This window comes from Copidosoma floridanum, unplaced genomic scaffold, assembly GCF_036245765.1.
Source record: "Copidosoma floridanum isolate Cflo_tuat_1 unplaced genomic scaffold, Cflo_Japanese_pri ptg000019l, whole genome shotgun sequence".
Classification (NCBI taxonomy): domain Eukaryota; kingdom Metazoa; phylum Arthropoda; class Insecta; order Hymenoptera; family Encyrtidae; genus Copidosoma; species Copidosoma floridanum.
Window position 1 is genome coordinate 15,150,360 of NW_028321896.1, and position 24,934 is coordinate 15,175,293.

General features: G+C 40.5%; 1 protein-coding gene across 1 annotated transcript in view; it reads left to right on the forward strand.

The window, feature by feature from the left end:
* Nucleotides 1-4,006: 4,006 nt before the first annotated feature.
* LOC106636543 (KCNQ potassium channel) overlaps nt 4,007-24,934 on the forward strand; it is a 59,202-nt gene continuing 38,274 nt past the window's right edge. Inside the window, exons 1-2 of the mRNA XM_089592542.1 lie at nt 4,007-4,470; nt 22,421-22,591. Coding sequence (XP_089448668.1) covers nt 4,193-4,470; nt 22,421-22,591 — 449 coding nt within the window. The 5' untranslated portion in view covers nt 4,007-4,192. The remainder of the gene's footprint in view (nt 4,471-22,420; nt 22,592-24,934) is intronic.

Sequence of the window (24,934 nt, forward strand, 5' to 3'; positions counted from 1 at the left end):
TACTCAGATTTTATATAAACAAACACTACTAGCAAGTGTTTGGTTCAATAAATACGATGCTCGTTTGACACGGTACAAGCTATAAAATATTTAAAAAATCAGTGAGTTTACAGAAAATGTCTCATTTCAAACGAGTCGTACTAAATTTCCCAAGTCAGAAGTAAAACTGAAGTTTGATGCAACTAAATAAGAAAAAAAAAAAATGTTGAACATAAAGTTAACTGTGCGTTCAATAGCAATTAAAATTTATTGAGATAGATTTGTCCCACCGATGAAAAAAAAAGGGCCAACAGAAGCATTCGCCGCTGATGAATCATAAAAGCTTTTTGGCAGCGAGCTCCATCCAGTGTATATATTTGTTGGCCCGAACTCATAGGAGCTTAAAACGTCATTTTTCACTCGCGCCCTGGTCCGTGCCAAAAAAAACGCGCGATAAAGTATCACCGGTGGTTACAATGTTATTGACCCACGCGAGTGGATCGAAAAAGAGGGAGGAAGAGCTCTGCCTTATCGAGGTTCGATACCATCACGGAGCTTGCAGCTGACCAGCGAAGCTTTTTTCGAACGAAAAAGCTCTCGGGACGACTAGAAAGTTTTCTTTGCCGGCGTCGATACTGCAGCTTTCTCTCTTCGCCCTTTGTACTTGCGTATTTGCTTTTTTACGTTGCAAAGGTGATACGCTAAACAGAGTGAATACTCATACTTTGCCTTCGATTCAAGGAGTAGGTAAACCAATCATAAAATGTGAGACCTCGAAAATTAAAAACAAGTTGATAATTGGAACTTTATAGGCAAATTGAATTTGGTAAAAGTCGACCCTCGTCCATTAATTACCGAATTTGGCTGATGATTTTGTACTGCTGATTCTTTAGTGATTTTTAAATAACTCACAAATGCAGAATTTATTTATGCACTAAAAAACTCTTTAAACCTCACATTTTGTTCATTTTTTATCACGCAAATAAATCAGTTTGAAAAAATTCGCTCTAATCTTGTAGGGTACGCGAATGCAAAATTTTAAGTAGTAAAACGTACGTACGGTCAGACATGACAATTTAGTGAATTAGTTTTTTTTCGCACATCATTGCGTTATTTTATTTATTTGTTTTCAATAGTTAGACATGAATTAAAAAGAATGCATAATATAAAAAAAAATAAGAAAGTAAATAAAATCCTGGCGTCTTCATTTAACACGATTGTTTTGAAAAACGTTTGATTTATCGATAGGAAAAAATACACGGTACATTGTTGATTGTTGAGCAATCCAAAGTAATAATCGTCCAAAAAGCCCCAATTTCCCAACGCACAAGCTCATTTTTTCCAGTTAGTCGTAAGAAACACGTGAGCGAGATGCAATGGTGCACAATGTGTTCCAGGGGATTTTTCCCCGACCCACGTTTCCAAAGAAACAGCCGAGGCTCAACGACACCCTGTAACAGAGTGGCTGCAGTAACTTTTCCAATCAGCACGAATGGACTGTTGTCATAAAGTCAACTAGCTCCCTCGCCCCCTCCGAACCTTTTCTTCTGCATTTTCCCTCAGCGACATCATCCGCATGTACCGAGGAAATCGTCCCCCACGCTCTGTTTCGTACTTCCAATGGAGGGGAGAAAAAGCAAGATGACAAATCCAACGACTGCTTGGTTATACACGCATACACAGAGAAAGAGAGCTCGGTCGCAGTGGCGTAAAAACTTTATCCCTTCGACGCGTATACACACGATTCCCCGGCGGAATACAGCTACGCGCGAAAAGCCAATGACCATAGCCATTTTCTTCGTTTCCTCTACCATGTCCGTATCGACAAACAGCAGCGATCTCTCGGCGTTTCGGGAGATTAATTTTTTTTTCCTCCTGCTGGAGACACTGCGATTCTGCGTGTTGTTCGTCCCTCTCCCTCGATCTTTTTGATTTTTCAAACAAGCCAACGCTCATCGATCGCTCAGCGGATTTGTCAGCTTGCCAAAACCCTTTTGTCGTGCACGGGAAAAAGCGAAACGCGTTTGGAGAACCGCTCCCTCCCAAGCCATCCATTTCGGATTATGGAAATCGAAATATTGGCGGGGACGCTTCTTTTTTTTCCCCTCCCCCCTCGAGAGGTTGATTATTCGTTTCCCAAGTCGCGTTGCCGAGCTTTGATTGCCGGCTGCTGTTTGTTTTGACGATCGGACAACTGAACAATAAATCATCTCGTACCATGTTGCGTGCTAGATATCATGTTATTTGGAAAAAGAAAAAGAAAACAATCGGTCGATCGAGTGCCAAAATGATTGAAAATGGAAATAAGTCGAGTACAAAATGGAGCGTGAAACAATCACACGAGTGAGCATCGCGGTTCTGTGACTCCGTGACGATCCCCGGCGCACATGGCATTAGCCAATTGCCGCGCGGAGGAGGGAGAAAGAAAAAAGCGTGTGTGTATGTACAGTTGACTGCGCTGAAACGTACGAGCTCACCAAGTATAACTAAACGGTCCCGTCCGCGCGTTAATCTTCCTTACGCGCGTCTCTTTCTCGCCGACCTGTCGTCGAGTCTCTCTCGCGTATACGTCGAGGGGCGCACACTCTTGGCATACCCGTTGAATTTTTGCCAATGAACTTGTTGCTGGTCGCGTTCTTTGGTTAACGAACTGGTCCGGCACCGTTCGTGCGAGAGAGGGTTAGTTGGCTGCCAATGTTTTGCCGAGGTCTCTGGCTTCGTTGGGCTGCTGTTCGCACGTTGTCTCGCGGTGGGGTTCCGTGGCGCCGGCGAAGGAGATCCCCTGGGCTGGATTGTGGGATTTTTTGTTCTACAGAAACGGCAGTGCCTAAAATTCATGTTTTCGTTGTTTACTCGCGATTCTAAAACAATTCATCTTTCAAAAAAAATTACATTCTAAATTAGAACCAGGAAGCAATTTCGGGGTGTACACGTTATACCCCCGCTCGTTTTTAATCTCAAAAAGTGCTTTTTAGGGCTTTTCTCGAATTTTTTAAGACCCCCCGATGTCTGTGGAAGTGTATTGTTGGGTGTGGAATGCTCGAATGTCTTTTTTTTTCTAGTCATAACTTTTAAATCTAAATCGAGTTTTCAATTGATACGAAAATTTTCATGATGCGCTAGGGCCTTTGGAAAAATTAAAACAACATGTTGTTTCAAAAACACATAATGAAACGTAAACAAACCAATGCAAAAAAAAGTATTGAATTTTGCAGAGAAGAAGTTATTTTAAAACTTCTCATACATAAATGTATAAACATAAATGATCCAAAATTAATGATATAAAATTTATTTTTGACGTTAATTGAATTTAAGGATAATTAAGTTGAAAAATAAAAACTTTTGTCTTTTCCAGATGGGGAACGATTCAGTGAAAAAGTGCTGCTGAATCATCTTGAAAAATGTCTCGCAAAGATAGAAGAAGAAAGCTACCCAGCTGACGAATAGATAGTAAGTATCTTTCATGGTAATACAAGAGATTTGTCTGTTTAAATAACGTTGCATAAATTATTTTTTAATACATGAAATCATCAATGTTCTTGTTAATATTCTGCATCTTACTCAAAAATGTCTTTTTTTTTTTTAAAGAAACAATTCGCATATTTCAAATTGTTTGTCGAATAACCCATTAAAGTGGCAAAAACTTTCACTCAACCTTTTAACACATCGTATTAAAAATCTCACTTTATATCCATAAACACTAAATGATGATTGTATTTGTCTATGTTGTTTTTCCAAACGCTTCCGTGGGTGTATCTGTCTTTGTCTGTGTCTCTATGTGTTGGCTGGTGGCTGTGCATCCCATCGCTCTTCACATCAGCTCTCAATTGCAACCAAATTTGTCCAAAAAATCTCACGAAACAAAGCAAGCACAGAAAAAAAAACAAAACAGAGACCACTTAACAACCAGTAAATTACACCAACAACCACCACCAACAACCACCACCACCACCACCACTACCAACCAGCAACAGCATCGTCACCATCGTCATGAATACGACGCTGTTTTTGTCCAGCGCAACCATCATCCACCATCACGACCTCAATCACCACCAACACCAACAACTCACCGTCAGCAGCCCTCCTAATTACAACAACAAGAACCACAACGACCACGACGACAACGACGGCATCATCACCAACGCGGAAGAGACGAATCTACATTGCAAGAAAAACAACGAAAAAAACAACAATAGCAGCAGCCACAACAAAAATGACGTCGGAAACGTCATCGGCAGCTGACAGTCCGGCACTGCTGCACCGGCCCCTCCTCACGACCTACTCGGACAGCAACGTGTGCGGCAGGGGAGGCGGTGTCACCACCATAACCGGGCCCTGCATTAACCGCATGGCATCGTCGCCACGTCGGACTCGTGGTACAGGTGGCGTTGGTCCCTACGCCGGTGCCGGGGCCGGTCGCGCCAACCTCGCGCGTTTCTCACCACCCGGTGTGCGGTTCCATCCCCTCGATATGGACCATAAAACGCTAAGGTAAGCCCATTCATCCCTATCGACGAGTGTTACTCGGTACGGTTTGGTTGATCCTTGCTAATCATAAAGTCCATTGTGTAATTTAATTGAAAAGCTGTGCAACACCTTAAATTTGTTGCTAAAAAATACATACATATTTACAAAGCTAGCTTTTCTGACTACAAGGCCACATTTTGTATATACCAGCATGTCGCGGTCCAGGTTATAAGCCGTGCGATTGATACATCATTATTCCCTGATACTCGCGTAATCTGTGCAGGGGCCATTTTTTTCAGTCCATACATGCGGTTCAACCATTTTGTGATCCGGTGAGGAACAGGTCTTGTTGAAACACGTCGAAGTTTTCCACTGCGGTAGAAGCGCTGACTGAAATCTCGTGTCGTTTCTATCTGTAGGTGAAGTAACATCCAAGTATCGAAGAAATTTAAGGGGGAACTTGCGACATAGGCGCTCAAGGATTTATAGAGAAATTTCAATGAGAAACAAAAGATAGTGAAACTTCTCTTTGAACGAGTGGCTACAATGCAAAAAAAAAATAAAAAAAAGAATTTCATGCACATAGAGCACTACTGTTACAATATAACAAAAGCTATATTTTGATGTTCTAGCTGAGGTTTTATCCCAACGTGTGATATCTCACTAAGGAGTATATTTTTGAGTTATAATTTACGGTTTATCACAAATCGTGATAAAGCCCCTGGTTTTCTCGACGTTTTGAAATTTCTATACCTTTGCATTCGTGCTATCGTAAGTAGTTACATTAATGTCCATTTAATACGAGACAACAATGAGCTTTTATGATTATATTTGTAGCTCTTGATATTTAATGTTTTGTAATACCCTTCAGCGATTAAAAGCGTATACCTGCCATTCTATAGAGAAAATACATATCAAAAACGTGCTGGAATGTCCGTTTCTCCGTTATGATGAAACGTCCCCTATTGTTAACCATGACCTAGTTAGTACGTAAAAATTTCGTTCACGTCTCAAATAAACCTTAATATAGAGTCCCAGATTTATATGCGGCCACTTTCCTTTGGTGCAGTAAAAATGTAAGGCGCACGCGTGAAGTAGCTGTAAGGAGACACCCTTCGATTACAGGGCGTGTACTTATGTATGCGTCACTTGAAAAAAAAAGAAAGAAAAAAAAGTTCCCCTCATCACACACAGCAATCGATTGCCTTTCCATCTTTAAGTCACACCTCATCAACCGCTCCTACTTTTTTCCCCTGCATCATTATGATCAATATGGTTGAGCGACCTTTTATTTTTGGAGGATCAATTTTTCTTTTTTTTCTTTGCTTCCTTACAAGCTTAAAATTGAAAAAATCTGTATGAATGGAGAAAAGTACGGCTGGGAATGTTAATTGATTTATGTACTTAGCGTCGAATTAGAGACACGCGATAAAAATCATGGTGACGAATGAATTTTCCAGTAGTTAAGAAAAAAAGTTAATGCTATACAAAGGCTTCATTTTGCGGAGCCAAGGTCATCGCTATCCATGGCCCTTGACAATAACATCACACTGAAACAATAAAAGAAAAATCTTTGAAATTTCGGTCGCAAGTTCAAGCGTACATAAATCACGACGAGCTAATTGATCCCTACTGACAATAAAACACTGAAAAGAAAAAAATAATCTCAAACTGACGCGCAGTCGGCGTGCACATACCCCTAGGGCTCAGAGTATACGCCGAGGGGCTCTTCAAGTTCGAGAAATCAGCGGTGCAGCAAATTCATTGCCTCGTATGAAAAAAATAGAAACTCTACGCCAGCGAGAAAGAGACACACGCAGTGTCAACATCAGCGGAAGTGCACATTTATTACATGCGTCTGCGGAAAACGTGTGTATTGCGGAAAAAAAAAAAAACGCTCCACACGCACTATTTACATTGGAATGGAAAAATAAAGTACATGGTTGCTGAGCAAACAATGGAAGGAGTAAGTGGAGAGGAGACACGGCTTTAAATATAGCAGCCGAACCGCCAACGCGACAGAGGGGAAATAAATGAGGAACAAGCGAAAAAGCGCGATTTTTCGTACGATGCACCCCCCCCGGTGGAGACATCAAAGAATTTTATTTTCAAATGCCGAGCAAGCGCGAAATTTTATTCGCTTCTATTTTCATCCGTTGGCCGAGATTTAAAGAAGAAAAATTGTTTATAAATATTATACGATGACGCCCGCGCATATATATACCTACACGTGCATCTGCATCGCGAGCTTGTAAAAGCTCGCTCCCTCTTTCGCGCCGCTAATATTCGGGATATGAAGAGCGCTCGCGATTGATTTGTATTTTCATAGCCCCGTTACTCGAGCTAAATTGTTGGCTCTACTCGTCGCTTGACCGAATGGTAAATTGCTTTTGGCACCGTTATCAACGCCTTTTTTTTCATCTTTTTTTTTCAAATGAATTTTATCATCGGCAAGATTTTTGTTGACTTGAGGGCAAAGATAAAAAATTAAATTCACTGATTAAGGGGAGAGCAATAAAAGGTAGGTGAACGAGCAAGTTTCGTCGAGTACCACTGCCATGCAATGTAGGGATGATTTTAAGGGATGCACTTGACATTTTGAAATCCATGAAGAAACTTTTTTGCATCAATCCCATCCAAATCGCGAATTGAAAAATCCTCTCCATTTTTCGTCTCTGCGATTAAAATTTAAACAAGTCAATCGAGACCTAACACCGCAAGTCTTGTAAAGAAAGTTGGTCGCTGCTGGCACAAAAAATCTCTCGATCCCATTGTCGAGCTAAATACACTCCCAAAGCGGCGCAACGATACTCCCCAGCATCATGTCTCCTATTAATAGTCGAAGCACGCACGAGCCGTCATCGATTGCGAAATCTCCCTTGCCCGTACGCGGCACGTATATTAAAACGATATATCTTGTGTTTCCAAGAGTCAAACGAAATAAGGCCCATCGCACTCATCCCTCAGACGCAGGTGTATCGTATTGTCCAACAAAGTGTAAGCGCAGAGCAACAACTCGCTAAATAAAAAAAATGAGGCTCGCGCGTACGTACACACATACGTTGACTCGCCAAGGGTTAGTCAAGGGACGGGGGGTGCGAGCAAAATATTCGGCACAGCGTCCTCCACCCACGCGTAACGAAAAAAAAAAAAAAAAAAAAAAAAAGGGAGGGAAGTGTATCGTGCTCCTCGTAACACACATTTCTTTGGGAGGGGGCGGCGCGCGCGCAGAGCACCCCCTCCCCCCGCAACGGTCGGCAGCGTGTGCTGCCGCGACCACCTACCAACTCGAGGAGCCGCGGAGCCGCGCCAGAAGCTTAAAGAGCGCGCCTACCGGCGGATGCGAGCGCCCCGCGTGTCGTTCCGGCTCCTTGTGCGTCAACTCGGTTACTGTGCTCTACGACGCGCGTGCTCCTCTGGCTTGTGTGTTTTTAAAAACAAACGGAGGAACAGGGGGTGAAAGAGAATACAAAAAAAAAAAAAAAAAAAAAAAACAGATAGTAACAAGAAAAGAAAACACGTGCACACAATTGTGAAGAAGGGCCCTTGACCCGTTGCGCGGCGATATAGCGGAGACAACGAGAGTTACACGCCGTTCGAGGAGCAGTGGGCGCTTGCGAGTGCACGCCAACCGCGGCTGTACACTTCATGTCCACCACGGCGTTGTGACCATGTCGCGCCGAGAGCTTTCGTCAACTACAAACGCGACGACCACGTCAACTGCGAGCTTTTGACCTCCGGGGGCACGCGCGTGTGTGTCTCTCTCTGTTCCACCAAAAGTGTGTGTGTGTGTTTGCGCTTCTTCTTTCCCTTTTTTTTTTCTCCCTGTCAGCGCGTCTTGTTCTCGCTGCTCTTTGTTCTTCTCTTTCGCAGCGTTTCTCTGACTCGTTCTTGTTTTCTTTGTACGTTTTTTTTCCCCCTTTTTCGTGCCATTTTGGGGATAATTTATCGTTCGGGGACTTTTTTGGGTGCCGAGACGCGTGAAATTTATAAATGAGTAATGGTGCCATTTTTGAAAAATGTCCCAAAACAACGAGTAGATAAGTATCGTTGCTCCCCCATTCACGTGTAAGGGTAATCTATATGTAAGCCATAAATCCGTAAAAAGTGTGTTGTTGACACAACTATTTTCGTCACAAAAGCACATTACGGTATTTTCGTTTCCAAGACACGTGAAATTTTACCCTTTTTTTTTGTTTTGGCACCGACAACCATCGCGTCCCTCTAGTCTCGATCATTGAATTCTCGGCACGTCAAAAAACGCCCCGGCGTACACACGCGGCTCTTTCCATCCGCCCCTTCTGATGTTCGCATCGATGATCGGTCTACAGGTGTCAGGACGCGGCATTCGACGCAAGAGTCCGCGGTGAAGCGTGAAGAGGAGAAAGAAGGAAAAAAAAAGGAACCAGTGCTCGGGAACTGTGAAAGGATGAAGCGCGGGAGACGACGAGGGCGCGCGCGCCACCGCGACACCAGGGAGCGAGAAAAATAAGTGTGATGGCCGGCAGCAGCGGGCTCCGATGAAGTGTTAATTACAACGGTAGGTTCGCACGTACACTTGTACTTGAGAAAAAAAAAAAAAAAAAAACCTGGACCTATGTATTTTCATGCGTGACGATACGTGCAAGAGCAGAGAGTAGCATTTACTCCTTGAGGGGAATTTTCCTTTTCCTCTCCATCGTCAGGTCTCCCCCGCGTGTGTCCACGCCAAACTTCTCTTTGTGCTTGGGGAGGAAGTCGAGAGCACAGGCCCGCTGTATCGTCCACCCTTTGCCGTCAAAGTTTCCATCTTAGTTCCGCGCACCTACTCTCTTTTCCCCAATTTTCCGGACCTTTTATTTTTTTTCCCCCCTCCGCGGTATCGGAATATCGATGCTCCACCGAATACATTTGAATTTTTATGCGCGCCGTGAATACCCAGGAAGGAAAAAAATGGGGAGGATGGATAATATTGCGTACGGAGCCCCGAGGATGAAAACTATCCGAGATATGGAAGGGGGGATTTTCAATCCGAGTCCATGCAAAGGAGTAAGGAACTATCGATCTTTTTTTTTTCTCTTTCACGGGCGGCGTATCGCGTTACACTGGACGATTGGGGACCATTAACGCGCTGGTACTCGATCATCCTTTGTTTGTGGAAAAACAATTTCTCGAAGCGCTAACTCGTCTCAGCTTTTGCTGCACTCGTCTCGTAACGAGCCATTGTACGCGAAGTCAAGTGGCGTTCGTTAGCGGGATGTAGTTGTTCATTAGTTAGGAATTTTTGGGTTTCGCGGGAAAAAGTAATTCGATTGGTTTTTTTCATTTTTAATACGCTTATAAGTGTAATTTGTGGATTTGAATTTGCTCGAATGAAAAAAAGTTATGATTAGAGTTAAGACAATTAAAAAAAAAACAGTATATGGATTTGTAAGAAATTGTGCTACCCTTTGATAAATATTTTCGTTTGATTGCAAGAAACAAAACTTGCGCGTTTAATGGATCCATTTTTTTACATGTGTCGCGTTTATGGAACGATTTAATTCTCAAACACCTCGTGGAAATGTTTCCCAAATATCAGTACGCATTGCGTGTTACCTTGACCAGTTTTGTATGCTAATTCAGAGATTTGAATAATAATCAAAAGCCGATTGATAAGTACAAATGGTTTAAAATTGTCATTCACATAATCAAGAGTACAAGGACATGGGCAAGAAAATCAAAAATAATATCAATATAACGTGTAAAAAAAAATAAGAAATTGGATATTCATGAACTGGAAAATTTTCTCTTTAAAAGTTTTGACATAAAAATTAAACGATATTCCGTACTAGAAGTATACATCTCGAAAAAATAAAATGAAATTTAAAATCAGTCATGGCAAAAAGTTTTACAAGTACGAGTAGTATAAATATGATTAGGTCTTGACCGTAACACGAATAATATGATGGTGAAAAAAATACGTGCCCATTATCTTGACAAACTTTCATGAGTAAATCAGTTTTTCAACAAAAATAACAAAGTTTGTTCATTTTACTATCACTAAAAAGGAAAATATATTACGGTATCATTTTATGTGTTCCTTGATTCATGCATAGTTTTATCGTCTCTGCAAACCACACCAGCGTTTTTTTCCCTAATAGTATTCATTTATGTCACTTTTATCTTTGATTTTTGAAAATGCGCTCTTGTCCCGGAGATAGCATGCGAATGATTTCTTTTAAAAACTGTGCCACCAAAATTTGTTTGTCCTGTTCAAAATTTCTTACAACTATCATATTTTATAAACTTTACTACTATTATTTATTATTTCTTATTAATAATTAGCCTTTTCAAAAGATCAATTTATTTATCCATCAATAGAATAACGAAAATTAATTGGAAAATTACTCTGGATTACCTTTTCACAATAGACGTAACGATGTAGCTTGAATATGTTGTAAACATCTCTCGAATATTGAAGCCCGAATACACAAATGTATGAAATATTTTTCCAATCCGATAGTCCATTCCTCCGAATAATGACACTCAAAACTCGCTCCCCCCAATCGAAATAATCGCGACGAACTTAAAATTCATCGCCAGTGTTATCGGACAATTATCCCCCCTCCGGCGAAAATGCCCCGAATCCCAAATATTTTAAAAACCGAGCGACGAACTTTCGGACGAATAAAAGCCATCAGCCCCACAACTGTAAAAGCTCGTGACAATCGAAATTCGTTTCTCCGGCCGCTTTTAAGCAGATTGCCATGCACCACAAAAATGCGGGGAGAAGGGGTGAGGGAAAAAGAGGAAATAATGGAAGAATGTTGGTGGTGGTCGTCACTCAGCCTCAATTAGTAATCTTGGGACACCGGAAGCTCCGGTATGATGCACGGCCCGCTGGAACACCCACCCACACACACAGAGCGAAAAACGAACCGATCGATTTGCGGCTCGAGCGAATGATCTTGCTTCGCGTTGGTTACCCCCCCAACCCCCAATTTAAGCTTCTTTTCGCTCTCGCGCCCTTTTTCCCCCGATACAAGGATCAAGAGGGTGGCGACCGCAAAAGAAGAGTGCTACGAGCCGCAGACCGAGAGACTATAAGAGAGAGAGAGGCGAATTCCGTTCATCCATCATGTTGAATAAATGACCCGTGGGGGAGCTTTTATTTTTCGCGCTGTCGCTCACACAATTGCGTGTACATGTACACTGATGGAACACAAGTTCCCTCGTATCCCTTTTTGACGGCGAATTATCTGCTCTCGGTCAATTACGCGCAACCGCGACGTTTTAATGAACAGACGAGAGGTAAATACATTGCATTGGTAATTAACAGAGCAAGCAAATATGGCGTTAATAGGGTGATGGAAGGTGAGGCCACGCAGTTTCGAAAATATACGCTTGGGGTGACATTGTTTTTATTCTTCTTGGACACGTAGGCAAGAGGACCTATAGTATACAGTTAGGCGAGTTAGTTCTTTAACCAAAAGGAGGACGGAGATTTTTATTGATATTACTCCATTCGATGGGATGAGTTGAATGTAGTTGACGATTTCTTTATTATGGTGTAGTAAAATAAACGTATTGGGGGTAATGTTCGTACAAACAGTATGTGTATCATTGATGGGTATACTCAATATCGGCTTTTGATGGAAATTCCTAGGGGGTAAAAAAAAAAAAAAAAAAAAAAAAAAACGTTTAATGCGGCTAATACAAAGCCTGAGTTATGGGCAATCTGGGAGGAACAGCCGTATTTCCGATACACGCTTCCTCTATATTTTATAGGTAAATACCACCAGGGTGGGTATAATATATGTATATCCACGATAATATGATAAATTTCGGAAAACACCAAGTTCCCCGCGAGGGTGCAATAAATTATTCGATTGTTACTGAACCGATAAGCAATACTGGCAGTAGAGACAACATGCAGCTCCTACGTAAGAACATCCGTTGTCGGCGACTTTTTATGCAACTGATAAAAAATACTTGTCTAAATTACAAGACAATGGGACATGAAACACAAGAGATTGTCTCATCCAGTTTTGAAATAAGGTGCAACTTGGGAAAAATTTGTTTGTGAAAAACGGAATTCCAACATAGTGGAGTTTAAGAAAAAAGTACATTTTAGCTTTTACGAAAATAACACACGCGCTTCGGGAACCAAAAAATACGGAGAATGCAAAAAGGTCTCGTAGCACTGTTGAGAGTAGCTCGTGCATAAACATTTTTTCTTTTTTTTTCTTTCGGTATCCTCTGAAACACTTTGGTTACGGGATATAGGTACGGCGGAAGAAGAGGACCGGGCCGCACTTTTGTTATTGCTGTCCCCGTTTCCCCTCCCGTCCTCCCGCGAAGCCAAAACTTTCATCACCAGATGAAAGCCCTGCTCTTGGGAGCAATATTTTAGAATTAATTTCTAATGCCGATGGAATGTGCGCTTTCTCGCCGCAGTCGATTTTTTTTTTTTTTTTTTTTTCAGTGGCCGAATTTTTATAACCAGGTATTTTCCATTGTCGCATCCACTTTATTTTTGGGCGATGATTCGACGATGCTTGCGCAGTTGGATAAAATTTTGTTTCGTGCACTTATTTTGGTTCGGAGCCACATTTTCGTTTATATTTGTGTCTTGGAAACAAATTTTTTCATTGAAGATCCAATAGTAGCTTAACAATTGATGCATCAAACGAAAAAAAAATTCCTAAAATATTATACGCCAGTTAAACTAATAATTGTTGATTTATCACCGAAAATTTTCGCAATTGATTTATCGACTAATTAAAGAAAAATTCGTTACTTATTAAAATATTGAATACAAAGATGAAAACGTTTAAATTATTCTTGGACTTTGGGGTCATCAGCAATTCCGCAAAAATTGATGCTCATGAGCTGTAAAAATGACCAAAATTACATAAGTATATGTATTGCAAAAATGTTCCACTCCAAGTTTTAATTAGCTTCGAAGTTTTTTTTTTTTTATATTTCTGTGACCTTGCAGTAAAATCCGACAAACAAGCAGCACGTTTGGCCCTACAATATATGGATGAACATAACTACTGGCAAATTTACTCAAAATCATTAAACTACGCAAACTGGAGGAAAAAAAAAAAAAAAAAAAAAAAAAAACGTGCAAGCTTTTCCGGGTAGCAATGGTAAAAATTACGGACACGAAAGTAGGGAAAAAGGGAACGGAATTTCTCCCGCGCATCGTCTAAAAAGGAGGGATCCCGGAAAAAGCCTGATCATGCAGAAAAGGATCCAACCAAGGAAGCGGAAGAGAAATAAAAAGAGGGAGGGCCGAACGAGACTACAGAGGTATTGTGTACGTGTGCGCGGGATATAGAACAGCCATTAGGCACACACGCGTACACGAACACAGCTTTGGGGTACTACGATAACTTTGGGCGTTCGCTCTATTATGTTGACCCAAATTTAGGGAGCGCGTGCGTTGGCTCGTCGATTGAAAAAAAAAAAAAAAAAAAAAAAAAAATCAATTTTTGTCGCTGAAAATCCGATCCCCTTACTTCAAAGCTCACCCCCCAATGCCGATGTTGCAGGTGTTATCTGTGCTCGCTCATTATCTGCAACTGGTGTGTGCGAATGTGCAGGGAAGTAAAAATCGTGCAGTTCCGTGGAATTTTTTTTTTTTTTTTTTTTTTTTTTTTAGTCGTGCCCGACTGCAGCGCAGTTTCTTTATCGAGAACAAAAAACTTTGGTTGCGGAAATCGTGTATAAAAAAAAGAGTTGTCTAGTTGCCGCGTATTTTTGTAGTTTTAATGAGCTCAACGGGTGTTGAAAAATTTTTTAAGAATTACTCATTTGTTATTTATGCGATGCGGATACATTTTTTTTTTTTCGCCATTGCCTAACGCTTTTTTTCCAATGAAAAAAAATAGTAAATAGCTAAAGTTGTGGAAATGACTTGATACTAGTAATTTTTTTCTGTTTTTTTCACAATTTCGTTTTAATTCTTCGAAAGCATAAATATAACTATCTTTTTATAAAGAAAAAACGTAGATTATAAAATTGTTTAAGAAAAATTTATTTTTAATAGTCTCAAGAACCATAGAGTATTTCAGCCATTACGATGATGGAGCGTCGATCCCTCAAAATGGGTGTTTCGCAAGTCAGACTAGAACAGACTATTTACGGAGAAATATTATCGTTGTTGTTACTATAACAACAATAGCTCTGCCATAATAATCATGATAATGTGAATGTCAAAGATCATATCGGGCACAACGAACAAAGCGTTCCGTTTATTGCACCGATCGATGTTTGTGCCTACTTTTACCTCCCCTTTGTCCGATTTCAGATGTACATACCTATACAATGTAAATTGCATGTACAACATAATAGGTCAGTCAATATTTTTCAGTCTTCTAAAAAATTGTTTTATTTTATTTTTTTATTGATTTCATTGCCATAAAATATTCATGAAAAATTTATTTACAAAAATCTACTCGAAAAAAATTTTTCATTTCAAATTAACTACATTTTTAACAATTACAAAGCACTAAATCACTAAAAAATCAACAGTCATTATAATTGCAGAGTTAATTGCACCGAATAAATAGATTAAGAAAAGTCATCATAGAAAAAGTAGCATATAAGTGGACCAAATTTTTTTATATTAATGTTCAACAAAATTTTGAAAAAAGTTTCAACGAAAGGGAATACGTTTCTTTTGCATTATTAAGTTAGGAAAACCAAGCGTATCGTTACATTCATTACATCAAAATGGTATACCGTACCAACCTACATAAATTATTTTTCCCCGAGACACAATCGAGCAATAAAAAAAAAAAAAAAAAAAAAAAAAAAAAAAAAAAAAAAAAAAAAAAAAAGATTCCACAAAGTCAAAAAAAGGACATTCAAAAAATTCCGCGGCGCATAAAGAGCGTCCGACTGCATCGTTGAGCAGAGAACAAAAAAAGAGAAAAATGAAGAATGGGAGGGGGGGGGGAAGAGGCGTGCAGGTCGGCGTCACTGCCAGTCAGGCGCGTTCGCGACTCGTTCGAAACGAACCATACCGTTTCGACAAGTACGCGGGGAATCCCCGCAATGTTTTATCCACCCTCTCTTGCGTTTTCCTTCAAACAGCGTGTGTACCTACCACGTGACGCGGCAAACCTGCGAGGAGACGCTCGTACACAGCCGAACTCGGTAAATGAACCGTTCTCTCGCGAGAGTGATTTTAAAAAAGTTTCCCGCTTCCACTCGCCCGCCTTATATAACTGTCCCCCTCGGTGGTTTATTTTTTTTTTTTTTCGTTCGATAAAACTCTGCCCTAGCGCAATGGAAACCGACCGGAGGGCTGAGTGGATTTAATTCCAATGACTCCCCTCGATATGATTTTCAAGCCAGTCTCTGGGGCGCCTCCCTCCATCTCTCGATAAATAATAAATCGAGGCCCGGCGCTCGCTCAAATATTTACGATCAAAGTTTCGCGAACGAAATGAGAATCGGTGTTCAATGGAAATGCCAGTAAGTGTAGGTAATGAACATGGCGTATTGTGTATACTTTGCGAATTCAATTTTTTTTTTTTTTTTTCTTTTTTTTCCTAGCAGTCCACTCAAATGCTTGATTTATGTTGCGTACTTTGAACGCTTCAATCTATTTACTCCCTTAAAACGCTCGAGGGTCGAATTTTAAGCAATAGGCGATCGAACACTTTCAAAAACGGGAAAGCTCGAAGAGGTTACGAACAAAAGTATGTGAGGAAATTTTGAAAACTGATTTTTCTGTCTTACGTAGATTAGTTTTTCATACCAAATGAACAGTATAGAATCGATGGCAGGCAACTCTTTCCATACATTCCCTACTCTACCTTTATAGAGGGGGGGGCATCATGTTAAATAATTCTGTAAAGCATTCTGTAGCATTATAAAAATTTTAGACTCAAGAATAAACGACCATTAGGTGTACTGAAACATTTAAAAATAATTGGCTTTACGGTGACGATCCATCTGTACGAAGCCAGTCCCGCGTGAAAATTTCAAACACGGCAACAATTTTTGTAAGTAACATCGACCACGTACCTATCCGTATTAAAAAAAAAAACAATTCACCTGCAAGCGTGTCCATTATATATACAGAGTCGAAGGGTTCACCCACGGATGGGGGGTGGGGGGTCGGTTATAACTCATTTGGTAAATAAAACTCCGCTGTTGAACGTCGAAATTTCTCACCGGCCGGATTTATTGCCGCGTCACGGTTATAAATTTCCGAGTGGCGCTCTCTCTCTCTCCCTCTTGCCGTGTGCTCCATTTCGGAATCGGATTTCCATCGCGAAACTTAGCCTCGGCTCGGACGCTTGAAACGAAATCTATCGTTCACGAGCTTTTAATGGCCCGTTAATTAATCATCGTATATGCATTACTTATGTGTGTATATATATAGAGACTCGCGAGCGAAGCGTATATTTTCGAGCTTCAAGTTCAAGTGTGCGCGCGTAATGTGTGCCATACAGGCGTTCCACAAATGTATGTTTCAAAACTCGATCGAATTAACGCGTCACCCGTACCTCCATCACTCCAATACAATCAAAGTGATTGGTTCATCCAAAGATTTTCCATCGATTTGCCGTCTGACGGATGCTATACTTTAATTCCTCGTGACTTTCGAGACGAGACTCCAGTGGTGTTTGCCCATCAGCGCGTGAAAGCAACAATCGCTCGTCCGTTTGTTAAATTCCACTCCCAACCGTCATTTTGCTCGTCGCGGTTATACCACAAAAGCGACAAATCAATCTGGACGCACGACGAGCCACGCCGGACCGTCGCGGCCTCTCGTTGGAATAACAAATCTTTGTCAACGGCGCGAATGATGACAATAACCATCCCCATTATTTGTACTGCATACATCGTATGTACATATATATATATTTTTAGACGCAGGGAATGTCGAATCATTTTGTCGGATTTTGGAAAACCGGTCACGAAGACTATTCGCATGATGGCATTGGAGCGTCGTGGATTTGGGCTCGAAAATAGAGATGCAAAGGCGCATAGAGACGGGGATGGGGTATGTATGCATGTACGGACTCACAGAGAGCTTCTCTCTTTTCGCTATTGACTTTAAAATTACTCTGTGTGTGTGTATATGTGTGTGCAGTCGATTGAATTCGATGCTCAGCAAATCCGACAATACGAGAGAGAGAGAGAGAGAGAGGGAGGCCGGGATCAAATTAAAGTAGGCGGAGGTGGAGGAGGAGAAACGGCTAGGGGAAGCTATTGCGTAATAGCTGAATAAATTGGCGCGATAGAGCTGGTACAATGCATGCATAATAAATGCATGCTCTTATTTATTTTTTATGCACTTTTTGCATCTTGTTCTCCCTATATGTATATACCTGGCTCTCCGTGCGGACTTTACATAAATTATTGAGACCGTATTCGCCTTTACTTGTGTGTGTACTTTTTGTACTTTTTTTTTTCCCCCACCGGAGGAGATGCGAAGTAAATTTTAGGATAATCAGCCGTGAAAGTTCGTTTCTATATACCCCTTTACCCTGCATCCGGTGCTCGCTGCTCCGTAAGTGTATAGAGAAATGAGAGAAAATAAAGGGTACAGCTTCAATTGGGTGTATTAGTTTGTCACAATTTATCATTACTCCATTTTCTTGTCATGCGCTCTTGGTTCAATAAACTGTTAAAAAATGTATAGTATACCAAACAGATCATCCCATTAATCAGGTTTTGAAAAAAAAAAATGTTTTTTCGTAATACTGTATGGAAAAGAAGGTATTTTTCAGAAACTATTGCAAAACTGTTGACGATGCTTGAGATGCAGAAATAAATACATGATGAGAAATAATCATCAACCATTTTTTAAAACCTACCAATAACCAACATTTACCTCATGACAAGCAAAGACAAGGAAACTCGCAATAAGCAGGGATAAATTAATACCGATGCATCACGTAATCGCAATGATAAATTCGTGATGAGCCACGGCGAGCTTTGATAAACAAATGATAAGTGGACATAATCAATGAAAAGTCACCGATAAACGTAAGCTCATAGGTATAGGATAGAGCCCAGCAATCGCGATGTAATTTGACAAATTCAATGTCCAACCCCTGCCCTTGTTTGTCGTACGCTCGAAAATGTCAGATGGAAAAAAGAAAAGAAAATTTATATTTCCGATGTTATGAGCTTCAAATCGACTCACTGCGCGCCCTAAGACCCCAAAAATCCAAAAATACCCACACGCCAGGCTGGTGCAATAAGCGCTCACTCGGTCCGCATTATAACAAAACGACACGAAAAACGGCGTCCGCGGCATTGGCCGGGAAACAGAAGGAAGGAGAACTAATAATACGAAAATTGATTTCGAAGCGGGTAGACTGAGAGCGCTTGCAAATGCCCAGCGATGGGCGATCGGTTGGCAGCGAGCCACCGTTGCACCGATGAAAGAAAATAATGAAAAAAAAAAACATATACGCGTCCGAGAACATGGTCAGTATGGTATATAGCAGCAGCGGGTCGCCCTTCGTGACGTGTTCTTCCCTTCACGAGCCACCCCCGCCCTTCATATCCACCACAGCCATAAGTTCCGCAACCCCCCGACCCCTCGGGCATTCTTGTCCATACGCGTATATATACATAGGAAGACGCTCTCTGTGTGTACTTTGGCTCTTCGTACACGCGGTAATCGTCTTCGTCATCGTCGGGGTTCTCATTGCGGTCCCGGGAGCTATAAATAAGTAGGCGTACTGCACCCACGCCCAGCTACGCCCCGTGTGCTCCCCTCCCTGGAGCCTTTGTGCGCTTCTCCTCTTTTCCTCGCACCACCGCAGTAACTGCACCGTATACACACGTTGTTTTCATGTGGGCAGTCTCGGACTCGTGAATCGCAGCGTTAATCGACTTGTGTATGTGCGTGTTGATTTTCTTTTTTGCTAAACGCTTAGATTTTCCCTACCGAATGGACCCGCATGTATGTGTGCGTATGATTTCTATTTCAGAGGCTGATGCCTGCAGTCAAACTGGACTATTTTGTGGATTTTTAAGAACTTGGGTAGAAAATTTTTCATTCTTCTGAACAAAGCGCACTCCATTTGCTGAAATATTTTCAGGCTGTCTATACTTGATTATCTAATAGAAAAAAAAAGTCGAATCTAGCCTCGATCGTCCCATCCGAAGCTTATTTTTGTAAATTAAAGCATAAACTGTCGTGCGGGTGTGCCAAACATTTCCGAACTTGCCGAGAGGATAGCTAGTCCCAGTGTATCTAGGCTCAAGGGTTGACGACCCACCCGGTTCTTTTGAAAATTCGAAATGACGTCCCGGGCCGAACTTAAAGATTCTTTTCATTCACTCGGCCAGCCTCTCCTCCTTCCATACTTCACTTTCTGTTCTCCGACTTTTTGATTTGGCCCCGCGTTCTGAATAAAAAATGAGAGAGGCCGGCAAGGCTGAATGGATGAAAGAAAAAAAAAAAGAAAAAATGGAAGATAGGGATGGTTCCATTGTTGGGAGCCCACGTGGTTTTATTATCATCACAGAACGAATTTCCAGACGTTGGCACTACGGGAGCTCCGGCTGATAAGTTGGCAGAGACGATCCGACACATGGCGCGAGTGCTCGGATCATTCATTAACTCCCAAATACACATATTCCCTAAAATAACGAGCCAATTCGTGTCGACAATCACTTGAAAGCTTCATCGACATCACCATTCTCGTGCGATGTATCACGAGGTGAGATGCACCGCGTTCGAGGGTAATACCATCAGGGCAAATATTAGCCGAGCTCGTTTTTCAAGCCATTGTTGATAAATACAACAATGCAGCCTTGACACAAATTACGCGCACCGCGTGCACACGGTCACCGCAAAACGGGGTGCATATGATACAGGGTGCTCAATCCAACGAGCACGCGCCGGGCGTCGATTAAAACGTTCCGCGAAGCTATGGATGTCAAACAACGTCGCGATAATTAAACTACAAATAATCAAGCGCCCAACGTTTGTTTTCTCAGCAAACAATGGCACTCGTATATACAACGGCTGTGCCATTAACGCCCCGTGCAGTGTTGCGGCGGACGACGGTATACACATACTTATGCCCCTCCCAATAGCGCTCTCACGACCACTTTCTCATAGGAATGATGATTTTCGCGTTCAAGTTGAGCTAGAGGGAGAGATAAAAATTTTACCATTTTGAGTGAGATTGTAAGTTCGACACGCGTACATTATGTAGGGGAGTAGGTGCATAAGGTGATGCTCTCTTTTTCCGTAGATCTCGCGTGCACGAAGAAAACTAATACGTATATAAAGCGACATGCCATACTGGAAGTTTCGTCACAGATAATCATATCTTTGGTGGTCGTTGTGTGTACATTCGTTGAATATAGGACTTGCGTGGCATTTGGTTGAACATTCTTTGTTTTTCCTTTCATTGACCTCGATTGTGCCTCTTTCTCGTAATGACTCCCGGTCAATTGATGCAAGTTTATCGCACGCGGTGATAAGGCTGGTTTCGGTCACGTGCTTTTGTTTTTTTTTTTTCAAATCGTGCCAATTCCATTGCAATTGTTTTTTCTTAGCCGCTTCAATTGAGGGCTGTGGTATAGATATCGTCACTTTAATTGCTACTATACCTCGTCAATCGATATCAATGAAATTGTCAAGTGTGATGATCAAATTACGAGAAAATGGCTACACGTCAACATACGTCAAATGGAATTGTGGGGACTTAATTGTTTTGGAGTTTCGCGGTATCCGATAAACGTACATTATGGCGATTATTTTGTGGATAAGGACAAGTTATTAGGCTAATTGTTTATATAAATGGTTTAATGGGTCGAGTGATACTATGGCGATACGATGAAATGCGGTCGATTTTATTGAACATTTTGGTGTTTGTTTATTTATTTAATTATATAAAAAAAAAAAAAATTATTTTAATTTTTCATCGTTTAACAATTATTATCGACACATTAAAATAACCCTGTATTATACTGCGCCATTTAATTTCTAAAAATAAATATGTAGAAAGTACATCGTAGGATTTGGTACACATGTGTGCTCTATTATCGAGCTCCGTTGCAGCCAGTAAGAAAACAATATTTGCTTATACGTCACGTTATTCTTACTCATATAACATTAGCTAAGACCTTAAACAAGTGAATAAAACTAAGGAAATTAATAAAAAAAATTTAATCTTAAAACAACTATTTTATTGCACGTAACGCATAAACACAGCCACTGTATTATTTATTTGTAATTAAAAAACTAAAAATGACACATTGAACGTTTAATTTTGTCATTTTTTTAAATTTCATCATACCACTGTCCAACTGCAATTAACAAAAGTATCAAGTAATCCAATTTACTTATAAATCTCAAACCATCATCTTCGCCAATTGCTGTAGATAAATCAAGTATTCTTTCAACTAAATTAGTTAAACAGCAACATCACCAAATTAACGGTTGTTGATGATGAGGCTTCGATGAGCTTCGCTACTGTAATTGTCCTTCAAACTCAGCGCTACATTTCTTACATGAATCCCCTATAGCGCTCGTGAGTGCATATACGACGTAACTGTGACCTTGACTTGTCCATTCAACATGAAAAGCTATGTAGCAACCTGTTAGGCTATACATCTACACTTATATTACAGTCACCATAAAGAAATTTGAGAGACATGAGCTTTTTCGAGATCGGATGCGATGGGACGTAAATGGAAATGAAGGCTCCTCCCATAAGCGCCATAAATTCGATAATAAATAAGTAGAATAAAAGGGGGCACGTGATGCACCACACCAAAGCTATTGTGCATCGATGGCGTGTTGGTATAGCCGATATGCATAATTCGCACGCGCCGTCTTGCGTGCCCCGGAACTCCCAAAGTCACGCTGCTTTGTACATGTATAATTACGCGCGGCTGTGCTATAACTAACAACAAGTAACATCTGTTGTTGTATAATTTCCTTGTTGGATGTAAAATGACGTAAATTGACACGTACATGGGTGTGTATGGATTTGATGTGAAATTGCAGGAGCGGCGGCGCAGGTGGACGTCTGGCAGCCCCGCGGATGTCACTGCTGGGACGCCCGGTGAACTATCGGGCGACTCGTCGCGATGCCCGCTACCGACGTCTCCAGGCCCGCGTCTACAACTTCCTCGAGCGGCCCCGTGGCGTCTACGCCATCACGTATCACATGATTGTGTGAGTACATGTTTTACTGCTTTATTCGCGCGTGTACAACCAGTATAATATATATATATATATAGGGGAACAACAAACACGCACCGCGACATGTTTGCCGGTATAAAATATATATGATCTCTGTGTGGAATGTGTCTATTGTTATGTTGTTTACGCACATGTGCGAGCCAGGGGACTCGGGTGCGTATTAATTAACTCCCTTTTGTGTCGCAAGGGCTGCGTGACTGACCTACCCCTAGGCTGTGGAACTAGGGTACTTTTCTTATTTCCTTGTGCTCTTTTTACCTGTTTTTTTTTTTTTTTTTTTTTTTTTCAACTATGATGAGCACATGCTCGGGCGCGAGTGTGCAACTACTCGAAAAACAATATACGACTATGTGAGGCTTTGTCGAAGAATTTTACTTCCTCGGGGTGGAAAGTATTTTGAGTCGATGGATAGTAGCGGTAGAGGAGACTACTATCTTATATTTAAAAAAAAGTACCTCCGTTTATCACTGATTAAACGTGAGATTTCATGTAGCTGGTGTATTGTATTATCGGCAAATATACATGTGAATACCTCATATTTCAATGTGTACTTAGAAGCATCGGGCTCGCAAAACTTGTCATATTCAACATCTGTGTAACGCCGAGTCTTTCGTACAACGATTGCTTTGACAAAACACACGTGTCTTTCAATAAAACTATTATTATTATTTTTTATTATTATTATTATTATTATTATTATTATTCACTTGGTAATTTATACAAATATTAACGCACCTGCGTCCTTATGTTTTTTAATTTAAAAAAATCTCATTTCAACTTATGGTGATTAAGTGTTCTGGTGCGTGTACGAAAAGTTCGTGTCTTTAAAAAATGTTTCAAAGATTAAAATTACAAAAGTTTCGTACAATTATTTTCTGCTAATCGTCTCTCATGCTACGTGGCTCACAGTTTATACACAACAATGCTTTTGCCCATTTCGTGCTTCTGTAGGTATACAAATCAATATTTAAGAATGTCACGGTCTTGAATACCAATTACCTGATCAATACTTAAAAACTTTCTTGCCAATTTTTAACAACTTTTCCAACTCTGCTCACTTACACTGTAATTTGAATCCAAGCCATTTTAATGATCCAAATGTTCTTATTTTTGCACAGGCATTTACCAGTATACTTTCGATTAGAGGTTTGCAAAGTTTTTTTACTATCATTATTTTCCATCACTATTTGCTACACTGTATTGTCTTGATAAGAAAATTTTAATAATTATAATATGATTTTGAACGGTAACTTATAATTGTTTTATTTCTGGTAAAATACATATGTACATCACGTACAACATTGTTTATACGACAACTTCCGCTACTTCCACAGCAGTTTCTGATCCTTCGATAAGTGCCCAATAGACCCGTTTCTTTTCTAATTCTATCTTTATTTCACTCAAAGTCGTTTCAACGTCGTTGAAGGTTTTTTTCGCAGATCCCTCGACATCCTTAAAAATCTGCTCCAATTGTTTGTAATATTTTTCGAACTGCTCGTACAAATGTTTGCCGTCGTGCATCGTTTCCTTGTATGCGGTTGTGGCTTCACTGAATACACGCTCGGTTTTAGTCTCAACGTCAGCCCAGTTCTTCTTCAACACGTGGACTGCTTCATGTCCCATTTCTTCGAGTTTTTTAAAATCTTGTCGTATCATTTGAGACACCTTACGAAAGTTGTCCGTCAACTTTTTCCACTTTCTCTTTAATCCATGTTTTTTGTGCTGGAATAATGAAAAAAAAAATTAAATTAAATTAGTGAAATTCTTTCTACTGCTAAACGTGATTGACTTACTTCTTCTCTTTTCCGTTTATCAGAGATTTTTTTCCTGATGGTTTTTAAGTCATTCCTGAGTCTTTTACAAACTGTAACATCAGATGGTTTCGAGTCATAGCACAATTTGTACAAGTCACGACAAAATTGATTAAATTCTGCATAAAAATCTTCGTTCTTCATCATTATAACAATATACGTCTTTTCTGCTTTGAGTAACAAGCTGTCAGTTTTATTTTTTATATCTGCCAGATTCTTTTCCACATCTTCAGAAGACAAATCGTAAACTTCGTTATTATTCAAATTTACCTCATCGTTTTTTTTAACGTCTAATAAGTTTTTAAGGTCTCGTTTTATGACTTCCCACTCGGACAAATAATGGAAAACATTTGTCTGCAATTATTATGGACAAGAATAAAAAAAGTTATGATTAAATTATGAAAATATTATTTACAAGAGTAAATTGTAAACCTTACCTCTACATCGGTTTTGTTACTCGGTTCAGCCAAAGCCAAATTGGCCACCAAAACGAAAAAAATTATAG